General features: G+C 47.0%; 3 protein-coding genes across 11 annotated transcripts in view; all 3 read left to right on the forward strand.

Moving 5' to 3' along the window:
• Positions 1–5,979, forward strand: part of ankhd1 (ankyrin repeat and KH domain containing 1) — a 28,320-nt gene extending 22,341 nt beyond the window's left edge. For 5 of the 7 annotated variants that reach the window (XM_028983221.1, XM_028983222.1, XM_028983223.1 and 2 more), the window contains exons 27-35: positions 308–815; positions 928–1,083; positions 1,479–1,628; positions 1,733–3,360; positions 4,154–4,342; positions 4,511–4,762; positions 4,849–5,024; positions 5,115–5,279; positions 5,373–5,979. In XM_028983221.1, coding sequence (XP_028839054.1) covers positions 308–815; positions 928–1,083; positions 1,479–1,628; positions 1,733–3,360; positions 4,154–4,342; positions 4,511–4,762; positions 4,849–5,024; positions 5,115–5,279; positions 5,373–5,432 — 3,284 coding nt within the window. In that variant the 3' untranslated portion in view covers positions 5,433–5,979. The remainder of the gene's footprint in view (positions 1–307; positions 816–927; positions 1,084–1,478; positions 1,629–1,732; positions 3,361–4,153; positions 4,343–4,510; positions 4,763–4,848; positions 5,025–5,114; positions 5,280–5,372) is intronic. The other 2 variants (XM_028983224.1, XM_028983227.1) reach the window with 1 other exon arrangement.
• An 851-nt stretch (positions 5,980–6,830) lies between these two features.
• On the forward strand, positions 6,831–9,428 carry eif4ebp3 (eukaryotic translation initiation factor 4E binding protein 3). Its single transcript, XM_028984035.1, has 3 exons — positions 6,831–7,163; positions 8,234–8,395; positions 8,889–9,428. The coding sequence occupies exons 1-3, from the start codon at positions 7,031–7,033 to the stop codon at positions 8,918–8,920; spliced, it is 327 nt and encodes a 108-aa protein (XP_028839868.1). The 5' UTR covers positions 6,831–7,030; the 3' UTR covers positions 8,921–9,428.
• A 4,486-nt stretch (positions 9,429–13,914) lies between these two features.
• Positions 13,915–18,656, forward strand: mat2b (methionine adenosyltransferase 2 non-catalytic beta subunit methionine). Of its 3 annotated transcripts, none has more exons than XM_028983782.1 (7): positions 13,915–14,027; positions 14,934–15,128; positions 15,224–15,338; positions 16,749–16,895; positions 16,984–17,177; positions 17,621–17,734; positions 17,963–18,139. In XM_028983782.1, exons 1-7 carry the CDS (start codon positions 13,998–14,000, stop codon positions 18,137–18,139), a joined length of 972 nt encoding a protein of 323 aa, XP_028839615.1. In that variant the 5' UTR covers positions 13,915–13,997. The 3 variants fall into 3 exon arrangements, with proteins under 3 accessions (XP_028839615.1, XP_028839616.1, XP_028839614.1); XM_028983783.1 differs by lacking the exon at positions 13,915–14,027 and adding an exon at positions 14,045–14,534; XM_028983781.1 differs by lacking the exon at positions 13,915–14,027 and adding an exon at positions 14,513–14,575 and having other exon boundaries at positions 17,963–18,656.
• Positions 18,657–19,941: the final 1,285 nt, after the last annotated feature.

The raw sequence follows: 19,941 nt of genomic DNA on the forward strand, positions 1-19,941 counted from the left end.
ATGCATATTGGGATTGTTTTTATGGAAAATATTTTTTTTTACATTAGAGTCTACTCAGCTTTCCAGAAACTGCACTGGTTGTGTATGTGAGTTTGGTCGTTAACATTTTTTGGACCAGGCAGCAGATATATTAAGAAATGGAATACATCTCTTATGGCAGTTGGTATTGCTGAGAGGCTATATAGTACAGAAATCAGATGGATTTGTTAAATAGAGAAGAAGTGTGTGTGCTTTCTACTTTTAAATGTGTAAATCCCTTAGGCGAGAAGTCTCTTCCTGATTAATCCTCTTTTTAATATTCCTTCAGAAACAGAGGTCCCTATAGAGCCCCCCAGTGCCACCACCACCACAACCATCGGCATCTCTGCGACCTCCACCACCTTCACTTCTGCTTTTGGCAAGAAGCGCTCCAATGTGGTAACCACGCCCAGCACCAACCGCAAGAACAAAAAGAACAAGACCAAGGATTCACCGAGTGAGCCAATCATACTTCAAGACCCCCAGGTAGCACTGGCCCAGCAGAAGGCAGACAAAAACAAGATCCACGGAGAGCCCCGGGGCGGGGGGGCACCGGGCGGGAACAGCGACTCTGACAACCTGGACAGTGCCGACTGCAACAGTGAGAGCAGCAGCGGCAGCAAAAGCCAGGAACTAAACGACCTGCCCTCCTCATCCTCTTCGTCATCTTCATCCTCCTCATCAGCTCCCCCAGGCCTCACACAGCCACAGCTGGTCTCTGAGAAGAGGCTGGGTCCCTCGCTGCAGAGCTCCAGAGAGGAGAAGGTCACAGTGTCCATTTCCAAACCACAGCAGAAGTAAGAATCTGCTTTTACATCAAATAATAAACTGATTTACAGATGCACTCTCTGATCAAATGTTCTTATGCGCGTTCCCAGTAAAATGTGTTCCTTTCTCTTCTTATTACAGAGTTCATGACAGCATCAGTGACTTCACAGCCACTTCCCTGCCTTCCTCATTCAAGACCATTTCACTGCCTGTGACCTCACCCAACAGCAAGATGAACCTCACCAGCCCCAAGAGAGGCCAGAAGAGAGAGGACGGCTGGAAAGAAGTAGTTCGCAGGTAAGGTTACTTTGGCTACTGAATATTTTGTATTGGCTGCTGGCTCTTTTACACTAGCATTTCAAAAGTCTTATAAACTTATGATTCAAATAATTCGATATTTAATGTGAAGTTTTAATTTATTGTTAGCAAAATAGTTTGTTTTCGGTTGTGCTCAGAGAGATTTTTGAATGGAACCACTTTTATTAATTAGAAAGTGTTAATAGACTGGAAGGGGTAATTTATTTGGCATGTTCAGACCTGTTGGGCATTTAAGGCCAATTTTTCCCTTAACTTTTGCCAGTTCTAATGCAATATCATATACATAACAATGGAGTATAATGGAGTTGCTAGTCCTTCATCCCCTGTAAGCAAATTTAGTAAATGTAAGCCTTGCGCTCTTTTCTGCTCCTCAGGTCTAAGAAGCTTTCGGTCCCAGCCTCAGTAGTGTCTCGTATTATGGGGCGTGGAGGCTGCAACATCACAGCGATCCAGGATGTGACTGGTGCACACATTGATGTGGACAAACAGAAGGACAAAAATGGAGAAAGGATGATAACTATCAGGTAGTTTGGACTGACTATGAGCAGCACATCCTCCTGTGACAAACTGCATGTTGTGTGTAGCTGAGATAGCTCTGATCAAATAAATCTTTTCTCTCCCTCATCAGAGGTGGCACTGAGTCCACACGGCACGCCGTTCAGCTCATCAATGCTCTGATTCAGGACCCTGCCAAAGAACTGGAAGACCTGATTCCCCGAAATCACATCCGCACCCCTGGAACCAACACCAAAATCGGCTCAACATACACCACCTCTACTGGGGCAACCAGCACAACTGCGGCCAGCTCCAAAGGCCTGCCCGCCGTGGTGCCCTCCTCTGTCTCTTTTCAGTCGTCCTCATCCTCCACATCCCAACAGGGTGGCAAGCTGGGGAAGAACATGGCTTCTGGAGTCAGGCCTCCTTTTGTCTCCCTGCCACTGGCCTACGCCCATCCCCAGCTGGCGCTTCTGGCAGCCCAGACCATGATCCGGCACCCTCGCCTTCCTATGGCCCAGTTCGGTGGCACCTTCACCCCGTCTCCCAACACGTGGGGGCCGTTCCCCGTACGGCCAGTCAGCCCCGGCAGTGCCAACAGCTCTCCCAAACACAGTAGCGCTGCTGCACCTCGCCCTTCTCCTGCTGCACCCCTGCACCCCGAACATGCCACACCCACCCCGAGCAGTGTTGCTCTGGCAGTCTCTACGGCATCTTCACCCTGTACCACCTCCTCCAGCACCCCCACGCCTTCCTCTGTCAGGAAGCAGCTCTTCTCCACTGATCCAAAGCCCTGTATTGTGACGGCGGTCACAACAGCCTCCGGCAGCGTATGTGGCGTTCAGACAACCGCTGCACCCCTTAATTGTGCACCGAACACCCCCACTCCGCCTCCTGTGCCGATTGCAGTCCCAGCACAGCAGCCGCAGTCAGGCAAATTGGAGGCCACCATCAACACGTCTGGGAAGGAAAAGTCCTCAGCCGAGCTGGCCACGCCCTCCGGAGGTCCCACGTCAGAAGGCCCCGCCTCCACTGGGTCCCTGCATTTCCCTGCGTCACCCACAGTTCAGCCTCCACTGCCGGGCCAAACAGAGAGCCGGCAGCAACAGGCGTCCCTGCCCTTCCCCTCCAGCAGCGAGCCAAGCTCTGCTGCTTCTGCTGCCTCCCCAGCCTGCGCCCCACTGCCCGCCTCTCGCCCGGTGCCCACCAGCAGCAGCACGATCACCAACACCAGCAGCACCTTACCTCAGTACGCAACGCCCACGCCTGGAGTGTCTCCACGCATGCAGCCTACAGCCCCTTTCTACCCCATGGCCCCTGGAGCCCCGCTGCCGGAGCACCAGTCTGTCTTCGTGCCGCCCGGTGCCTCCCAGGAGCCCCTGAAGCAGCAGCCACCGCCTCCGCAGCCCAGCTTGGCCTCTGTGGGCATGACGCCGGTGTCCCTGCAGATGTCCTCCAACATGGGCATGATGAACGGCTCCCAGATGCATGTGCACGGCGCGAAGGCCCAGCTGCCGCCCAACTTTGGTCCTGCCACACTGTTTAACCATATCAGCAGCATCTTCGACAGCACCCAGGTGGGCAACAACCAAGTGTGGGGTGCATGCCCCCTACCCACCCGTACCCCACCGGAGCAGCCCTATAGTGCCCCGCCCACCTACATGGGAGCCATGGGGCAGATCGACAACGTTTTGCCCCCTCCTGATGGTTCCAAGGCACCAGGGTACCGCTGCGCCTCACAGAGAATGCCCAGCCCCATTGGTGAGTGTGTGTGTGTGTGTGTGTGTGTGGTGCTTACGTTTTATAGAAGGTTTGGTTGAGGTTTATAAAAGAAAAAAAAGATAATCCAGTTGTCACCAAAAAAAAAATGTGTGTGCACGTACTATGGTGATCAATTTTTAATTTTTATTGTATATTTTTGATTGTACTTAGATCACCATCTAAGTCTTATTTTAATCCTCCACAAAAATGGGGAAAAACGTCTCACATCAACCACCAAACTGCACTGGCTGAAAAGCAGTCGATTGTGATGCTACTTCATCATAAAAAAGCATTTCCATAAGATCTGCTATATTATGGAGATAATATGCTATATTTGTTACAAGTAAACTATATTTTTACTTTATGGCTGATATAAATATTTTTTAATTATGGCTGATAAATAGGGATATACCAATGCTCTGTGACTCGCCTAAAATCGATGAAAACCGTGTGAGAAAAATATCATCTTTGATCAGCATGCGCTTCAGACAGAATATGATTGAAATGTTCTGAGAACCGCACCAGGAATCATAAATCATGAATTGCATCAAACTGCGACAGGCAGAAAATCACGTATGATCTCAGACGATTACGTACCGTTACTTGACTGTTTATTTAGCTTATACAGTCAGAACTTGGGGTTGAGTGAAATTGAGGACCTTGAATCAGTCTCATTATTCATTCCCACGTTTTTGCGGCATGTATGCATAGCTCTGTTTAATGGGGAGTGAATAAATAACAGTAGCTGAACACGTGTTGATGTGGACATGTGACCCTCTTGTGGTCCTCCCAGGAATGCACCCTATAGATCCCTCGGGCAACTCCATCTCCTCGTCCACGGCCCTCACGAGCTTCGCCACAAGCATTTCGGGCAGCCCAGTGTTCTTGCAGGGTCCAGCCCCAGTCGGGACTCCTTCCTTCAACCGCCAGCACTTCTCACCCCACCCCTGGAGCGCCTCCACCTCCTGTAAGAGAATCAGAGGCAAGGGGACCCAATCACGAACCCAGTTTACGGACACATGGTTGCGCTCAGAGCTCTTCCAGCACGCAGTATGTAGAAGAGCGTATGGCGCCTGGGTGTAGGGCCTTAGACTAAAGCTTCTTTTTGTGTGTGTGTGTGTGTGTGTGTGTGTGTGTTTTGTGTTAATAGGTGAGTCCCCGGTGCCCTCTGTGTCTTCTGGGGCATCCTCGCCCCACTGCACGTCCACCGCTACGCCACAGATCCAGGCCAAACCCAGCAGCTCCAACCAACAGGACCGCAAAGTGCCCCAGCCCATTGGCACAGAACGCCTGGCACGCATCCGGCAGACCGGCTCAGTAAACCACACCATGCTGCCCACCAGTTACACACCAACAGTGGGCCAAGGGGGCATCTGGTCTTTTGGTGTGGGCAGTGCCACGGGTGAGTGGGGTCAGGGTGATCTGAAGAGCAAATTTGCCTGTGACGTGAGGGTTTTAACGCCGCGATGCGGCTCTTGTCCCTCTCAGAGGCCATGTCTGGCTGGTCTCAGCCCCTGATGGGAGGGCACATGATGCCCCAGCAGCTGCCAGAGCAGTCTGCCTTCTCTCAGCACCAGGCTATGGAGCGAGATGACACTGGTATCGTGGCGCCATCCAACACGTTCCACCAGCCCATGCCCACCAATTTCATGGATTTCCCCAAGGTTGGAACATTTAGCTTTAACACTCTGACCCCTCACATGACCCTGGAGGGATTTTTAATTTAACACAATCATGCGCTGTCCCCTCCCCAGGGTTTGCCCATGTCCATGTATGGAGGGGCAATGATGCCTCCACACCCACCTATAGCTGAGGGTCCTGGGGGTCCCGTGTACAATGGGCTTCACGCCACAGACCCGGCATGGAACCCCATACTAAAGGTTGTCCCCAACTCTGCAGAGAACTCAGACCCGCAGCAGGTAAGATGTCAGACGATGCTTTGTAGTGAAGGGGACATTTGTGCAGACACTCCATGATTCTGTTGACCTGAGACTTGGCTGTTCTTGTTGCAGGTGTGGACCGGAACCTGGGCGCCTCACGTGGGGAGTGTGCACCTGAATCATGTCAACTAACCTAGCGATCGAGGCATAGGACCAGTAACAAGAAACACACGTTAAAGAGAGGACGTTTTGAAAAGAGAATTACGCGATTGCAAAGATGTTAACCTAAGAGTGTCCCCCCCCAAACCATTCAGACAGAGAGTAACCTAATTGGCCTGATGGACACTTTTTGATGTGCCTAACTAAATAAAAAAAGCGAAAAATCCAACATGGGCTTTAACGTGTTTACCACTGTCTATGAACAAATCGATTGCCTGTTCAACAGGATACATTCTCTGCGTAGTATAGCCATTTTGAAGCCCCATGTAAGGTGTTTTTGGTCCGCAGGGCTCAGTAGAACTGTGCGCTATTTATACCCGGCCAAGAACCTAGATGATTACATAAAGAGAGAAAAATCAGACCTTTTAGAGTGGTAAATACATGTATAATTGTTTACATACTGAAAAAAGGGTTAAAATGAGAGTAAATTTCATGTCGTATAGTGGCTCTACTTTATGTAGCCTGTATTAATGTGAAATATTTACCTTAATATTCAATAAAAAGTTGGAAATGTACTGATCATCTGCCTGGTATGTAACTGTGTGTGTGTGTGTGTGTGTGTGTGTCCCATCTCATGTTGAAGCTCTATAGGTCTATATAGTGGGTGGAATATATGAGGAGGTGAAAAGCACAATAAAGCACACCAGATGTAGGGAAGTTGTACCATGCGAGGAATGTTATGCTCAGGCTGGGAGCATTTTTATGGTTCTTAGTACAGTAGTTCGCCAACTTTTTCAGGCGAGGGAAGAATTTCTTTCGCCACAAACCTTATGCTGTATCACATCATAGGACCTTCTCAATTAAAAAAAAGAACCTGGTCATTAGAACATGGTACTTCTGCAGGTCTTCACGGTTCAAATTAAATGTCACTTAAAAAAAAACGTGATTGTAAGCAAATCCTGCTGTTGCAAGTGGCCCCTGTGGAGCCCCTTCCCACATTTCACAGACCCCAGTGCCCTGCACAGCCCACTTTCAGAGCTACTGCTCTAGTTACAGCGTATGTGGGCCTTTGGGGAGGGTTTGCTTCAGAATAAGATCTTAAACCTGTTCTGAACCTTACAGTCCCGAATATCTTGACAGTTTTTGACACATAGGTGGGGTAGTTTCTGCACCTTGGGGACAAATTGCACGGAATAAATTCCATACATTTCCTGAAATTATTTGCTATACATTTAATAGTAGCGTGAGGTTGTTTGGTCAGTGTCTACACTGGACATTGAGTAACGCTCACCACTGACGTTCACACCTGGGAATGGCCGCACCTGGCCAGTGACGTCATCGAAACGTCCAGAATCACCCCAGCGCAAGGCAGCCTGGGAGCAGGGTTCGCGATCACGTCAGCGGGACGGCGCTGTTTACTAACCTTGACTGATCAGACACACACACACACAAACACACACACAGACTCACACGCTGATTGCGACACCGACGTGCGGGCGCGCGCCCGGAGGCCCCGCCCAGCGCCTCAGACGCGCTAAATAACGCGCACGTGCAGCGCGAGGCGCGCCGTCACAATAGCTGCCGCGCTGGGTCGTGCGGTCTGATCCCTGCAGGCTCCGCAGTCAACAACGATGTCGACCAACTGCGAGGAAGGTTCCGGCTGCCCCATTCCCAGCCGGGTCCTCTACACCCAGAGCTGGCCGCAGCTGCCCGACTCTTACGGCCAGACGCCCGGAGGGACCCTCTTCTCCACCACCCCGGGAGGTACTTCTCCGCGCCTCGGCTTCGTCTTTTGATCGTCCGCTGCTGCTGTTTTCTTTTTCTTTCTTTTCTTTTCTGGTTTATTTTTCACGTTGCGCCGAGAGCATGTGACTCTTGCGGTGGGGGAAGACCCCCGTGGAGGAATGGGGACCTCCTTCTGCGCGCATGCGCCTTGCCGACGTCTAATTGGCGAGTTCACCTGCGCGTCATTACGCCCGGGAACCCGCGTTCTCCGTCAAACTAAGAAATGCACGGACGCGCATATTTATATAATGCCTGGCATTATGTACAGCGGCCCTTTAATCAGAAGGTTGCCGGTTCGAATCCCGAACCGCCGAGGTGCCGCTGAGCAAAGCTCCGTCCCCACACACTGCTCCCCGGGCGCCTGTCATGGCTGCCCACTGCTCACCAAGGGGGATGGTTAAAAGCAGAGGACACGTTTCGTTGTCACCGTTTGCTGCGCTGCAGTGTTTAACAATGACAATCACTTCACTTTCACTAGTTACTAAGACAAACACTAAACAGGAAAAGTTCTAATCAACAATTTATATCAATTCAGTGATCTGGATATCAATAAACAGACTGTTAAGCTCCTTATCTATACGTGTCTCTTGCAGCGTGCATGATTATGTATGAGCAGTAGATCTGAATGGTGAGTCCCTCTTGCCAGTTGTTCTGACTGGTTGGGCCATCCTGGTGTGCATGGTTTTACTGGCATCGTGTGATTGGATCCCGTGGGCCAGAACGCAGGCGTGAAGTACATGCGCAGGACATGCACACATGAAATGTTCATTTTACTCTCCACTCTTTAGTCTAATTTGGTCAAACTACTAATTGCATGTTATATGGGAAGCATGGAATGATTGTCATAGGAATAGAAATAAAAAAAACTTATTGAACCCTGATGCAGGGTTAATTCTGTAGCATTAAACACCCTTGTATATGTAAATATATTTCTGTATCTCTGCATATGTCCTTGTACAGTTGATCTCTGCACTGCGAGATCAGATTTCATACTTATTCGTTGCTAGATTGGATTATACCTATGTTTTCCGTGTATTTAATCAAACCAGGAACCAGGATCACGTACGACCGGAAGTTTCTGCTGGAGTGCCGGAACTCGCCCATCGCTCGCACCCCCCCAATCTGCCTGCCCCAGATCCCAGGGGTGACTGTACCTGCCTCACACCCCTTGCCAAAAGAGGACGCGGAGGAGAACAGTAAGGATCTCTCAGGTGAGCCCCAAGCACCTCCTCAAGATGTAGGATCTAGTCACGTGGAACCTACCTATAGAATTCATGTACAGGCGGCTTCTGCCAACTGCTGCCTCGGGCTGGAACCAGAGGAACGGGTTTGGAGTTCATCGTGTGTATGTACATACAGGCTATAGTTGCCGATAGTGCCCTAGATACCAGGTACTTTTTTTTTTTTTTTTTTTTTTTTTTTTTTTTTTTTTTTTTTTGCACGGCCAAGTTTCAAGGTGAAGGTGTGATGTCCTCCATGAGAACAGCAAACAGAACCGCACATGACTAGTCACCATGTCTGGTTATAAACAGACACTGCTTAGAATGTCCTAGAATGTTTTTTGTATTTTCATGAAAGTGAATGAATAGTATTATAACATTGATCATAAATAGTCTTTTACTAAAGAAAAAAAAAAAAACCTGTGGTTTTAAAACACTCCCCCCTCCTCAGATTCTTCATGTTATCTATTTTGTCTCCTAACAGCTGATGACAGCCAGTTTGAGATGGACATCTGAGCTTCCGGCTGTTCTCCAGGGATTTTTGTTTAGTTCGGCTTTTTGTTATGTGGCCATAATCCACATGTCTGGAAGTGGCTCCCGTTTTGGATTCACTCCTTGTGAATTTGTAAGAACAATGAAAGGTTCAGGGAGTTGAAGTTTGTCCACACTTTGAAGGTATCTGTGCAACATTTGAGTTTGAGGGAGGCATCTGAACGGATCGGCTGGGCAAGAGACGCGCATTTTGACAGGCCTTCAGCTGCTCGTCGTCCCTTTACGCTGGTTACTCTCTTTCATTTATTTTTTTTTTTTAATATGGGTTAATACACATGTGATTTATGTTTGATGGTTGTGGGCAGCCTGTTCTGCTCTGAGGCTTTAAGGGGTTAACGGCTATGCACGGCCTCCCGTTGAGACCAGTCCAGCAGTCTTCTGTACTTTCTGGGCTGCGTGAGATCAACTATCTTTATTTTTCCTTTTGTACCTTCTGCTATCCAGCAGCAAATAAAAATAAACTAGAAACCAACATTTTTGTACTGTCTTTCTTTCAAAATACATCTTTTCTTTGAAATAAGCCTTAAATACTGCTTGTCTGTAATATGTGTTTTTTTTTAACTCTGGAAAAAGCTTTGCAGGACATGAACCCAAACATAGGTGTTGAGAACTGCACAAATGTGACCTTTTGGGACAAATTTCCTAGTAAGGCGTGTGACTGTTGTCACAAGATGTTTTGTTGACATTGAAGTGTGCAGTTCACCTTTCCAAAGTGTTTTTTTTTTTTTTTTTACTTTGAAATAAATTTTTTTTTACTTTTGAAATGAAAATTTCCATCTTTTTATCTACATTTTATCTGCAATCAGCCCTTGCTCAATAACACCTGAAAATAACGTGATAGTGGCCTGGTGGGTAAGACACTAAGCGGTGCCCTAGCGGTTAAGGAAGCGGCCCCGTAATCAGAAGGTTGCTGGTTTGAATCCCGATCCACTGAGGTGCCACTGAGCAAAGCACCGTCCCCACACACTGCTCCCCGGGCGCCTGTCATGGCTGCCCACTGCTCACTCAGGGTGATTGGATAAATGCAGAGGACAAATTTCACTGTGTGCTGTGCTGCTGTGTATCACATGTGACAATCACTTCACTTTACTTGCCTGTGAGCCAGAAGGTGACAAAGTCAGAGGTTCAAACCCCAGTGTCACTGAGCAAGACTCTTAACCTGTAAGAGCGTCTGGTACATGCCATCGTGTGAATAAGTGTCCTGGGTATATTTCTAAATTCAGTGTAGAATATCTCCATTTCTGATGCTGGGAAGTCTCCTATACTGCTTGTCATGGGTTGAATGCTGACAAAGTCCTTCTATTAACCTGCTACTGCGTACTGATGAGAACTGAGAAGCGCAGCTTGATGTGTGGATGAATGTTTTAATGAATGAGTTTATGTAACGTTACTGCTACACAAGTCTTCCTTTCACACGCGAGCATATTGAAAGAGACCTGAAAAATAAACCAGTCTGGGGGAGTGTGAGTTGGGAAGGGTGGGTGGGTGGGGCTCTGTGCTAACAAACAGTCGGCCCGTTTCTGAGAAAGGCATGCCAGATACTGGAAACACTCAATGGCACAGCGCTTTTTCCTCGTAGGAATTTTCCTGAAAGTGCATGTTCAGATGTGTTGAATTCTGTCAGCACACAGGAGGTCCTGTTCACCCCTTACGTCAAGTATTTTGTGCATATGTAAAGTGAGACAACTTTAAGAAAGCTGTTCATACTGTGAATTACTATAAAACAGGTTAAGTTCTTGTGTATCGCAGTTCAGCAGTGTGATTGTCCCAAATTCTTATCTTAAATCCTTGACCAGGCTGTGTGTGTACGATAGGATTTTGCTGTTTTTGAGACCGTTTGTACACCCTGAAACCTCCTGGAACCTAATCGCTGTGGTGTATCTGGCATAAGACCAGTCCCATCACAGGGCTCTCAAGGTTCATCAAAGGTTTGAAGTGGGATTACATCAGATGGGGGCAGAACCACTCCAAATTTGGCAGCAGCAGCCCCACTCCATTCCACCATTTACTACCAGCCTACTGACAGCACAAATGATACGTTTTACAAAAGACAAAAAGACTTTTAATTCCTAATAAGTAAGTAAGTGGGCACATTTGATCAAAAATACAGGGAGTGCAGAATTATTAGGCAAGTTGTATTTTTGAGGAATAATTTTATTATTGAACAACCATGTTCTCAATGAACCCAAAAAAAACTCATTAATATCAAAGCTGAATGTTTTTGGAAGTAGTTTTTAGTTTGTTGTAATTTTTAGATATTTTAGGGGGACATCTGTGTGTGCAGGTGACTATTACTGTGCATAATTAAGCAACTTAACAAAAACAAATATATACCCATTTCAATTATTTATTTTTACCAGTGAAACCAATATAACATCTCCACATTCACAAATATACATTTCAGACATTCAAAAACAAATCAGCGACCAATATAGCCACCTTTCTTTGCAAGGACACTCAAAAGCCTGCAATCCATGGATTCTGTCAGTGTTTTGATCTGTTCACCATCAACATTGCGTGCAGCAGCAACCACAGCCTCCCAGACACTGTTCAGAGAGGTGTACTGTTTTCCCTCCTTGTAAATCTCACATTTGATGATGGACCACAGGTTCTCAATGGGGTTCAGATCAGGTGAACAAGGAGGCCATGTCATTAGTTTTTCTTCTTTAATACCCTTTCTTGCCAGCCACGCTGTGGAGTACTTGGATGCGTGTGATGGAGCATTGTCCTGCATGAAAATCATGTTTTTCTTGAAGGATGCAGACTTCTTCCTGTACCACTGCTTGAAGGTGTCTTCCAGAAACTGGCAGTTGAGCTTGACTCCATCCTCAACCCGAAAAGGCCCCACAAGCTCATCTTTGATGATACCAGCCCAAACCAGTACTCCACCTCCACCTTGCTGGCGTCGGAGTCGGACTGGAGCTCTCTGCCCTTTACCAATCCAGCCACGGGCCCATACATCTGGCCCATCAAGACTCACTCTCATTTCATCAGTCCATAAAGCCTTAGAAAAATCAGTCTTGAGATATTTCTTGGCCCAGTTTTGATGTATCAGCTTGTGTGTCTTGTTCAGTGGTGGTCGTCTTTCAGCCTTTCTTACCTTGGCCATGTCTGAGTATTGCACACCTTGTGCTTTGGGGCACTCCAGTGATGTTGCAGCTCTGAAATATGGCCAAACTGGTGGCAAGTGGCATCTTGGCAGCTGCACGCTTGACTTTTCTCAGTTTATGGGCAGTTATTTTGCGCCTTGGTTTTTCCACACGCTTCTTGCGACCCTGTTGACTATTTTGAATGAAACGCTTGATTGTTCGATGATCACGCTTCAGAAGCTTTGCAATTTTAAGAGTGCTGCATCCCTCTGCAAGATATCTCACTATTTTTGACTTTTCTGAACCTGTCAAGTCCTTCTTTTGACCCATTTTGCCAAAGGAAAGGAAGTTGCCTAATAATTATGCACACCGGATATAGGGTGTTGATGTCATTAGACCACATCCCTTCTCATTACAGAGATGCACATCACCTAATATGCTTAATTGGTAGTAGGCTTTCGAGCCTATACAGCTTGGAGTAAGACAAAATGCATGAAGAGGATGATGTGGACAAAATACTCATTTGCCTAATAATTCTGCACTCCCTGTATGAGGTGTGTACTCACTTTTGTGAGATACTGTAGATTCTCATTGCAGAACTTTCTACTGAGATCTTCAGTGTAGCCATAATTGTCTGTAAGAGTGACACACACACTCAATGTTTAATTTTAATTGTAATTAAGTATCAGTGCATACTGTACATGTGCATTCTCCTTCATGGGACCGAACTGCTGCCTTCAGCGTGTGATCATTGGAGAGCCTCCGAGCTGCTGGCTTTGGGGCTGACTGCAGTGAAGATGAGTGATGAAGGAAGCAAGCAGCTGGAAGACTGGAGGATGGAGGAGAACCAGAAGCTCTGAATGACCAACAGGAACATGCTGTGGCTGACCTTACTGTTATTATTGTTTATTATTATTTATTATTGTGTATATGTTTTTGTCCATTTACATTCAATATGTGCTACAGTGATACATTATAAATTATAATTCTATTGTGAAACTAAATGGATAATGGAAATGTAATTTGTATTGTTGGTCTAATGTTATGTATTATAAATTAATATGGTTTATTTATTGTTAATTTCACACTTATCAATGAAACAGCATTTGCTGTATTATGCAATCATTTGGCTAGTAGCAACCTTGTAGTGACACCCACTGCACAGTTATTTAGATTTAGTGTCATATTTGTATTTTTTTTACATTTACAATTTTAATACTCTTTTAATAAAGCATTTAGTCTGGTACTTTTTAAATTGCACCTCCACTTGCATGTTTTTTTCCACGATAAAGTATTTTTTTGTCTGAAAAATGTATTGTGTACAGTTCATCATCTATAGTTCTCTACAAATCCATACAAATACCTGTTGCTTTGGATAAAAGTGTAAATATAAATGTATATGTGCTAACGCTACAGGTCTTATCGTGAAGATTGCCAGGTATTGCCAGCAAACTTTTCTGCCCTTTTTGTGGTGTTTGTATTTGTATCGTTCTGCAGGTAGTAGGAGTGCAGTTGAAGTTTATTTCGAATGAAAAAATGAATACATATAAACTACATTTTAAACATAAAATTGTGGTATATTTTCAAAAAACGCTTGTATATCGATTTATTCGTGGCTCGGTCGTAAATACAGGCCTGACGCTTCTCAGATTTGCCGGTTTATGGCCCTTTAATCCTGCATTCCACCTTGGCCCTGATAGACGCCCATTCATTTAAAACGAGCGCCAGCCCCTCCCAAGATGGCGGCTCTGTTGACGCATTCGCCCCCATAGACGCCCCCTTCGACGCGCCACCTAGTGTTTATATTTACAAGGATTAACTACCGCCATCTAGTGGTCCTGACGCGCGTTGTTGTCTTGCGCAGGAAGTGCGCCGCGACGACTCTCAAAAATCCTTGTTTTGTTTTACGCGACACCTGCGGAGACCGATTCGGAGCGCTACGGCGTGAAAAGATGCCAGGATTTCGGTATGCGGACAGCGAGGTATAGTGATCGATTAAACAACATAAACAACGCCCCCCCCCAGCTTTGTTGTGGTGGTCGGTAGGCTGCGGTGTAACTTTCTGGATTCAGTGTCATCAGAGTCCGATTCAGTGACTGGGTCGGTGTGCGGAACTGTGCTGTCGGCCAGCGCCTTTACTGCACATGTATGAATAAGTCTTGAATTTAGCCATGTAGATGTATCCAATGCAGCGAAATGTCCCATGACGGAGGAAGGTCTGATGAATTAAAATACCTTTCGAAGCGCAACGAATGGAAAATATTGATTTCAGAGGGTAATGTAATAGCTCGAGGGAAACCGGGTAGACGCGCCAGATTTTCTGCGGAGTCCGCTGTTTGGCGGCCTGCGCACTTGCTTCGCAGCGTTGGCGGCCTCGAACATCTCCGTTTGGTCGCCGTCACACGCGTCGCCGCGGTCGGGAAAGATCCCCGGACCGCCGCGGCCCTCCCGCGTACGAGATGCAGCGATGCGCGCCGCTGATAAAGAGTGTAAGATCCGCTTTACCCCCGGACACGCGGAGCTGGTGCAGGTAAGTCGCGGTGATGACCGTCCACGACGTCTTCATGGCGGCCTTCCTGCTGCTTCCTGCTGCTCCCGAGGTCCCGCGCATCACCAACACTTCGCTTTAGAACACCTGAGTGGTGTAAATGGTATTAAATATACTCAGAATGGCAATAATACTGAAATGATCTAATTTACATTAATAAAAACAGGAAGGATTTGAATGAAACCCTAAACCTGCTTCAAGTTTAAAGGAAGTTGGATCAGAACAGAGATTAGACAGATTGTGCTGCTGTAACAGCTACAGGTCATGAACCCTTGCCACGCCCACCCCAGGAGGAAGAAGCGGAGAGTGTAAGCGCAGTGATGATGTGTCTGTGCTCCAGGAGAACGTGGACGTCCCGTCCAGGCGCGTCCTGGTGACCGGGGCCACCGGGCTGCTTGGCCGGGCGGTTTATAAAGAGTTCCAGAACAACGCCTGGGACGGCCTGGGCTGCGGCTACAGTCGGGCTCGGCCCCGGTTCCTCCGATGCAACTTGCTGGACGAAGAAGCTTTGAGAGGCGTCATACAGGACTTCCAGGTAAGTGCTCGGGAGTATTTTTTTCCTTTTTTATCGTGGTCCATTTTGCACGAACATCTGAACCTCTAGCAGCGTTTCTCGTGGCTCCTTTTTAGCCTCATGTGATTGTGCACTGCGCTGCGGAAAGGAGGCCGGATGTTGTGGAGCGCCACACTGAAGCCGCCCTCAACCTGAACGTCCATGTATCCGCCACTCTGGCCAAAGAGGCAGGTCAGAGATGATCACGACCGGGCGGGACAGGAACGGTTGTAAACGGTTTTTATATTTTTTAAAAAGGGCGACATCTGAGGAGGTGGGTTTTGTTCATGTGTGAGATATAAAAGGACAATAAAAAGCAAGGTGCATATACACTACTCACAATAAGTTAGGGTCAGTGTCAGTGCTTCACCATTTGCTGCAATGACAGCGACGTCTCGTGCTCCTCACTCGTCCCATGGTGTTGTTCTGAGTCAATGTGTTCCAACTCTGCCAGTAGTTCTGTGTCTTGATGCAAGTCTGCTGATGACACTTTGAGACACACCAAGTTCACGAGCAACATCTGACTGACTGCCACTGACCCGAAGGCACCATGGCCAGGTGACGCTGCTCGTCCATTAAGTGACGTCGTGTGTTCATGGCTGTTTGAATGCTGAACTTGGAACTTACTGACAATACCAGCTTTTTATACCTACAGAACGTTGAAACTGATGCCACATTGAGAAAGGTTGTCTCTTGGTATTGGCCCCAATATAAGGCAAACCTGTACACAATGGGACTATTACATGGTCCAAAACACAATGAGGTGTGTCAATCACCCCAATACAATTGCCCCCCTATCCCAAAAATGTCTGAAGTGAAACAAACGTCATTGCATAAATAAATATTCATACTTCCAAAATGTAAATCAATTACAAAACAATGAGAATTTTTAATGAGCACTGACTGCTGACATTTCAACTCGTGATATATAATAAGATACATTTCCAAATGAAGGTTCACTTAGTCCTTGTCCTGAATAGCCTGCACCTGCAGAATAGACTGCTGAAGGTCGTAAAATGAAATATCAAACTTGTTGAACTTTGACCTCTGTGTGCGGTGGGATTATGAGGGCGGTGCACAGTCCTGCCGTTAACCACGCCTACTTTCTCACACTGGAGCCTGCGGCAAGAACGGTGCTTTGGCTGCAGTTACTGCGGGACGTGCCTGAAACCAGTCAGACCTGTGCGGGTGGGGCCGTTTTTTTGTCATTTTTGGCCCGTGCGTCCCACATATTAATATTTAGGGCTCGATTGATATTGATGGTTTTAAAAATGCTTGTGGGAGATTGACCGCATTCTCACACACCCTGCTTCCTCCTTCTAGATACCTCCCTCATAGTTTCTTACCCATAGTTCCATCCCATAGTCAGAGCTCATGCAACCACGGGCAACAGAAAATGTTCTCCGTTGTGGGGGAAAGGCCTACAGTTAGCCAATGGCAGTGGTGTGGTGGGTGTTTTCTTGTTTAGTTTGTGCATCAGGCTTCTGTCTTCAGCATTTGTGGTTAAAAATGTGTTAAAAATGTGTGTTTATGAGTTTAACGGTTTCAGCAGTTTTAAGTTCCTGGAGCCGATGACTTAAATGTCCTCTCATCTGCTGTCAGCTGGGATATTCCTCATCTATATCAGCACCGATTACGTGTTCGACGGCCGGAACCCTCCGTATGGAGAGAACGATGCCCCCAACCCCTTAAACCTTTATGGGAAGACCAAGCTGGAGGGCGAGCGCGAGGTCCTGCGACACAACCCAGGTCTGTGGCTCCTACATCTCCACCCTGGCTGGATCACACACACGATCTCACAGTGTCGCCTGGCCGGGTTCTGGCCTGTGTACCACAGAGGCGGCCATCTTGCGTGTGCCCATCCTGTTTGGGGAGGTGGAGCGCGTGGAGGAGAGCGCCGTGTCGGTTCTGTGGGACCTGGTGCAGGAAGGTTCTGACAGCTGCACCATAGACCACTGTCAGCAGCGCTTCCCCACGTACACCAGCGACGTGGCGCGGGTCTGCCGCCTCATGGCCGAGAGAAGGCTTCAGGTGGGCAGAAGGCAACGCTACTCAATTGTACTTTCATTTTCTGCCAAAATGGCCTAGCGGTTAAGGAAGCGGCCCCGTAATCAGAAGGTTGCCGGTTCAAATCCCGATCCGCCAAGGTGCCACTGAGCAAAGCACCGTCCCCACACACTGCTCCCCGGCCGCCTGTCATGGCCGCCCACTGCTCACCAAGGGTGATGGTTAAATACAGAGGGCACATTTTGTTGTGCCACCGTGTGCTGCGCTGCACTATTTCACTTTCAATATTACACAGAAATATTTCCACTGAGGGAAGTAATCGTAGATGCAGTGGAAGCTCCAAAAAATATAGGTTGTCTTACTTAAATATTGTCAAATTCGAATGAATTGAATTGTGAAAAAAGTATATACACACACACGGTTTAGTGAAAAGTTTTACATAATTCCGTACTACCAATGACTTTCAGGACTCCTCGCTGAGAGGCATTTTCCATTTTTCCGGCAAGGAGCAAATGACCAAGTATGAGATGGCTTGTGCGATGGCGGACGCGTTCAATCTGCCCAGCAGCCACCTGATACCGGTAAGAGCTGGTGTGCTGCAGGGGGGTTTACGCCAGTTTGCCATGTTGGTGTTAAATTGGGCTGCGAATATTAACAGTTCCAGTCCAGTTAATATCAAACCAAGAACATACAATGCAGCAAATGAAAAACTTTGTTTTAATTGAAAGTTGAAGTGGTGGGACTATTGAAATGCGTTATGCAAATGAAATGGGACGTTTTATTGTCTGTGCTTCTTATACTAACTACAGCTGACGGAGCAGCCTGCCGGCGCCGGGGCTCAGCGGCCGCACAACGCCCAGCTGGAGTGTTCCCGGCTGGTGCTGCTCGGCCTGAGCGTGGAGCCCACGCCCTTCAAAGCAGCCATCCGGGACAGCCTGTGGCCCTTCCTGCAGGACAGGCGCTGGAGGCAGACGGTCTTTCACTGATCCCGTCAAGTCCAGAGAGGAATGTTGCGGGTCTGACACGGGAAATGATGCTGAAGGAGCAACTCCATTTGGAGTTGAAGTAAAGCCATCACTGTTGATGTTTTTCCATCTTGGTTATTAGTCGAAGATTTAGACTTTTACTTGGTCCATCTTGATTCTTCTGCAATGCTATACTTTAGTTTGGATCGGCTTACGACTACTGAAACTCAGTGTTAATGAACACTGAGAAAACGAATGACTTCCCTCTTGACACCTTTACTGAAACGTCATGTGTTGAGTGTTAAGTTGCACTGCTTTATGTGGTCCTAGGTTTCATTTACAATGTAAAGTTTGCACAGGCGAGGAAGAAACTGCTGCATTAATGTGTTATAAAATGTTCTAATTTCACATTGTTTCATTGACGTAAAAAAAATATTGTAAAGAGTGTGTTTGCGCTGTGCTGAGCAGTGAGTTGGTCATATAAACACTGCCATGCTTCACTGTAATCTGTTGAAATAAACGTCAATGCTTCTTGCTCTCCCCCCCACAATTCTTTAAAAAAAAAAAAAATTATACTCGCACACACATTCACATTACCAGTCAAAACTTGGATGTACCTACTCTGGTGGTTATGGACGCGAAGATGGAGCCATTTGAAGAATCTAATGCAAGAAACATATTTCGTATTTTTGTACGGTTCATTAATCTGTTTTTTCAGAGTCGCCTCCTTTTACCTTCAAGGCCATGTTTTATTACATTGCCTCATGTCTGTGATTTCATCACAGCAAAAGCTCCCTGATTTGGAGAGAATCAAACGTTCAACTTTTTGTTTTATTACATGGCCTCATGTCTGATTTCATAATCCTCTGTCTTCATAATGTAAAAAATGCAAGACCCATAAATGAGTAGGTTTTGACTGGTACTGTACAGTCGTAGCCAATGACATAAAATACTGGTTTGCTGCTTAGGTGTTTTTAGATGTTTTTGTCAGTTTCTCTGCAGGTGAGGACGTGGACACATAATCGGAAGGTTGCCGGTTTGAATCGCCAAACCGCCAAGTAAAAGTGAAGTGATTGTCATTGTGAAACAATGCAGCACAGCAGATGGTGACACAACGAAATGTGTCCTCTGTATTTCACCGTCACCCTTGGTGAGCAGTGGGCAGCCATGACAGGCACCCGGGGAGCAGTGCGTGGGGACGGTGCTTCACTCAGTGGCACAAACTGCTCCCCGGGCGCCTGTCATGGCTGCCCACTGCTCACCAAGGATGATGGTTGAAAGCAGAGGACACATTTTGTTGTGACTCCATGTGCTGTGCTGCAGTGTTTCAGAATGACATTTACTTCACTTTATTAAAGTGTAATTACTTTACAATCATTTTATAAGTTTCAAGTGCTTTTATTGACAATTGCATCAGGTTTAGGCAAAGAGTCGATATTTGCAGTGTTGGCCCTTTTTTAAGACCTCTGCAATTTGCCCTGGCGTGTTGTCAATCAACTTCTGGGCCAAATCCTGACTGATGGCGACCCATTTGTTCATAATCAGGGGTTGGAGTTTTTGTTTGGTCCACCCACCTCTTGAGGATTGATCACAAGTTCTCAACTGGACTGAGGTCCTGGGGGTTCTCTGGCCATGGACCCAAAATGTCAATGCTTTGTTCCCCAAACCACTTAGTTCTCACTTTAGCCTTATGACACGGTGCTCCATCATGCTGGAAAAGGCATCGTTCTTCACCAAACTGTTCTAGGGTGGTTGGGAGAAGTTGCTGTGTGAGGATGTTTCGGTACCATTCTTTATCCATGGCTGTGTTTTTGTGAGTGAGC

This window comes from Denticeps clupeoides, chromosome 6, assembly GCF_900700375.1.
Source record: "Denticeps clupeoides chromosome 6, fDenClu1.1, whole genome shotgun sequence".
In the NCBI taxonomy this organism is placed as follows: Eukaryota; Metazoa; Chordata; class Actinopteri; order Clupeiformes; family Denticipitidae; genus Denticeps; species Denticeps clupeoides.

Coding starts and splice junctions, on each gene's coding strand:
- eif4ebp3 (XM_028984035.1), top strand. CDS start 7,031: ATGTCGACCAACTGCGAGGAAGGTTCCGGCTGCCCCATTCCCAGCCGG. Junction 7,164..8,233: donor CTTCTCCACCACCCCGGGAG/GTACTTCTCCGC, acceptor TAATCAAACCAG/GAACCAGGATCACGTACGAC. Junction 8,396..8,888: donor GAACAGTAAGGATCTCTCAG/GTGAGCCCCAAG, acceptor GTCTCCTAACAG/CTGATGACAGCCAGTTTGAG.
- mat2b (XM_028983781.1), top strand. CDS start 14,513: ATGCGCGCCGCTGATAAAGAGTGTAAGATCCGCTTTACCCCCGGACAC. Junction 14,576..14,933: donor GACACGCGGAGCTGGTGCAG/GTAAGTCGCGGT, acceptor TCTGTGCTCCAG/GAGAACGTGGACGTCCCGTC. Junction 16,896..16,983: donor GGTCCTGCGACACAACCCAG/GTCTGTGGCTCC, acceptor TGTGTACCACAG/AGGCGGCCATCTTGCGTGTG.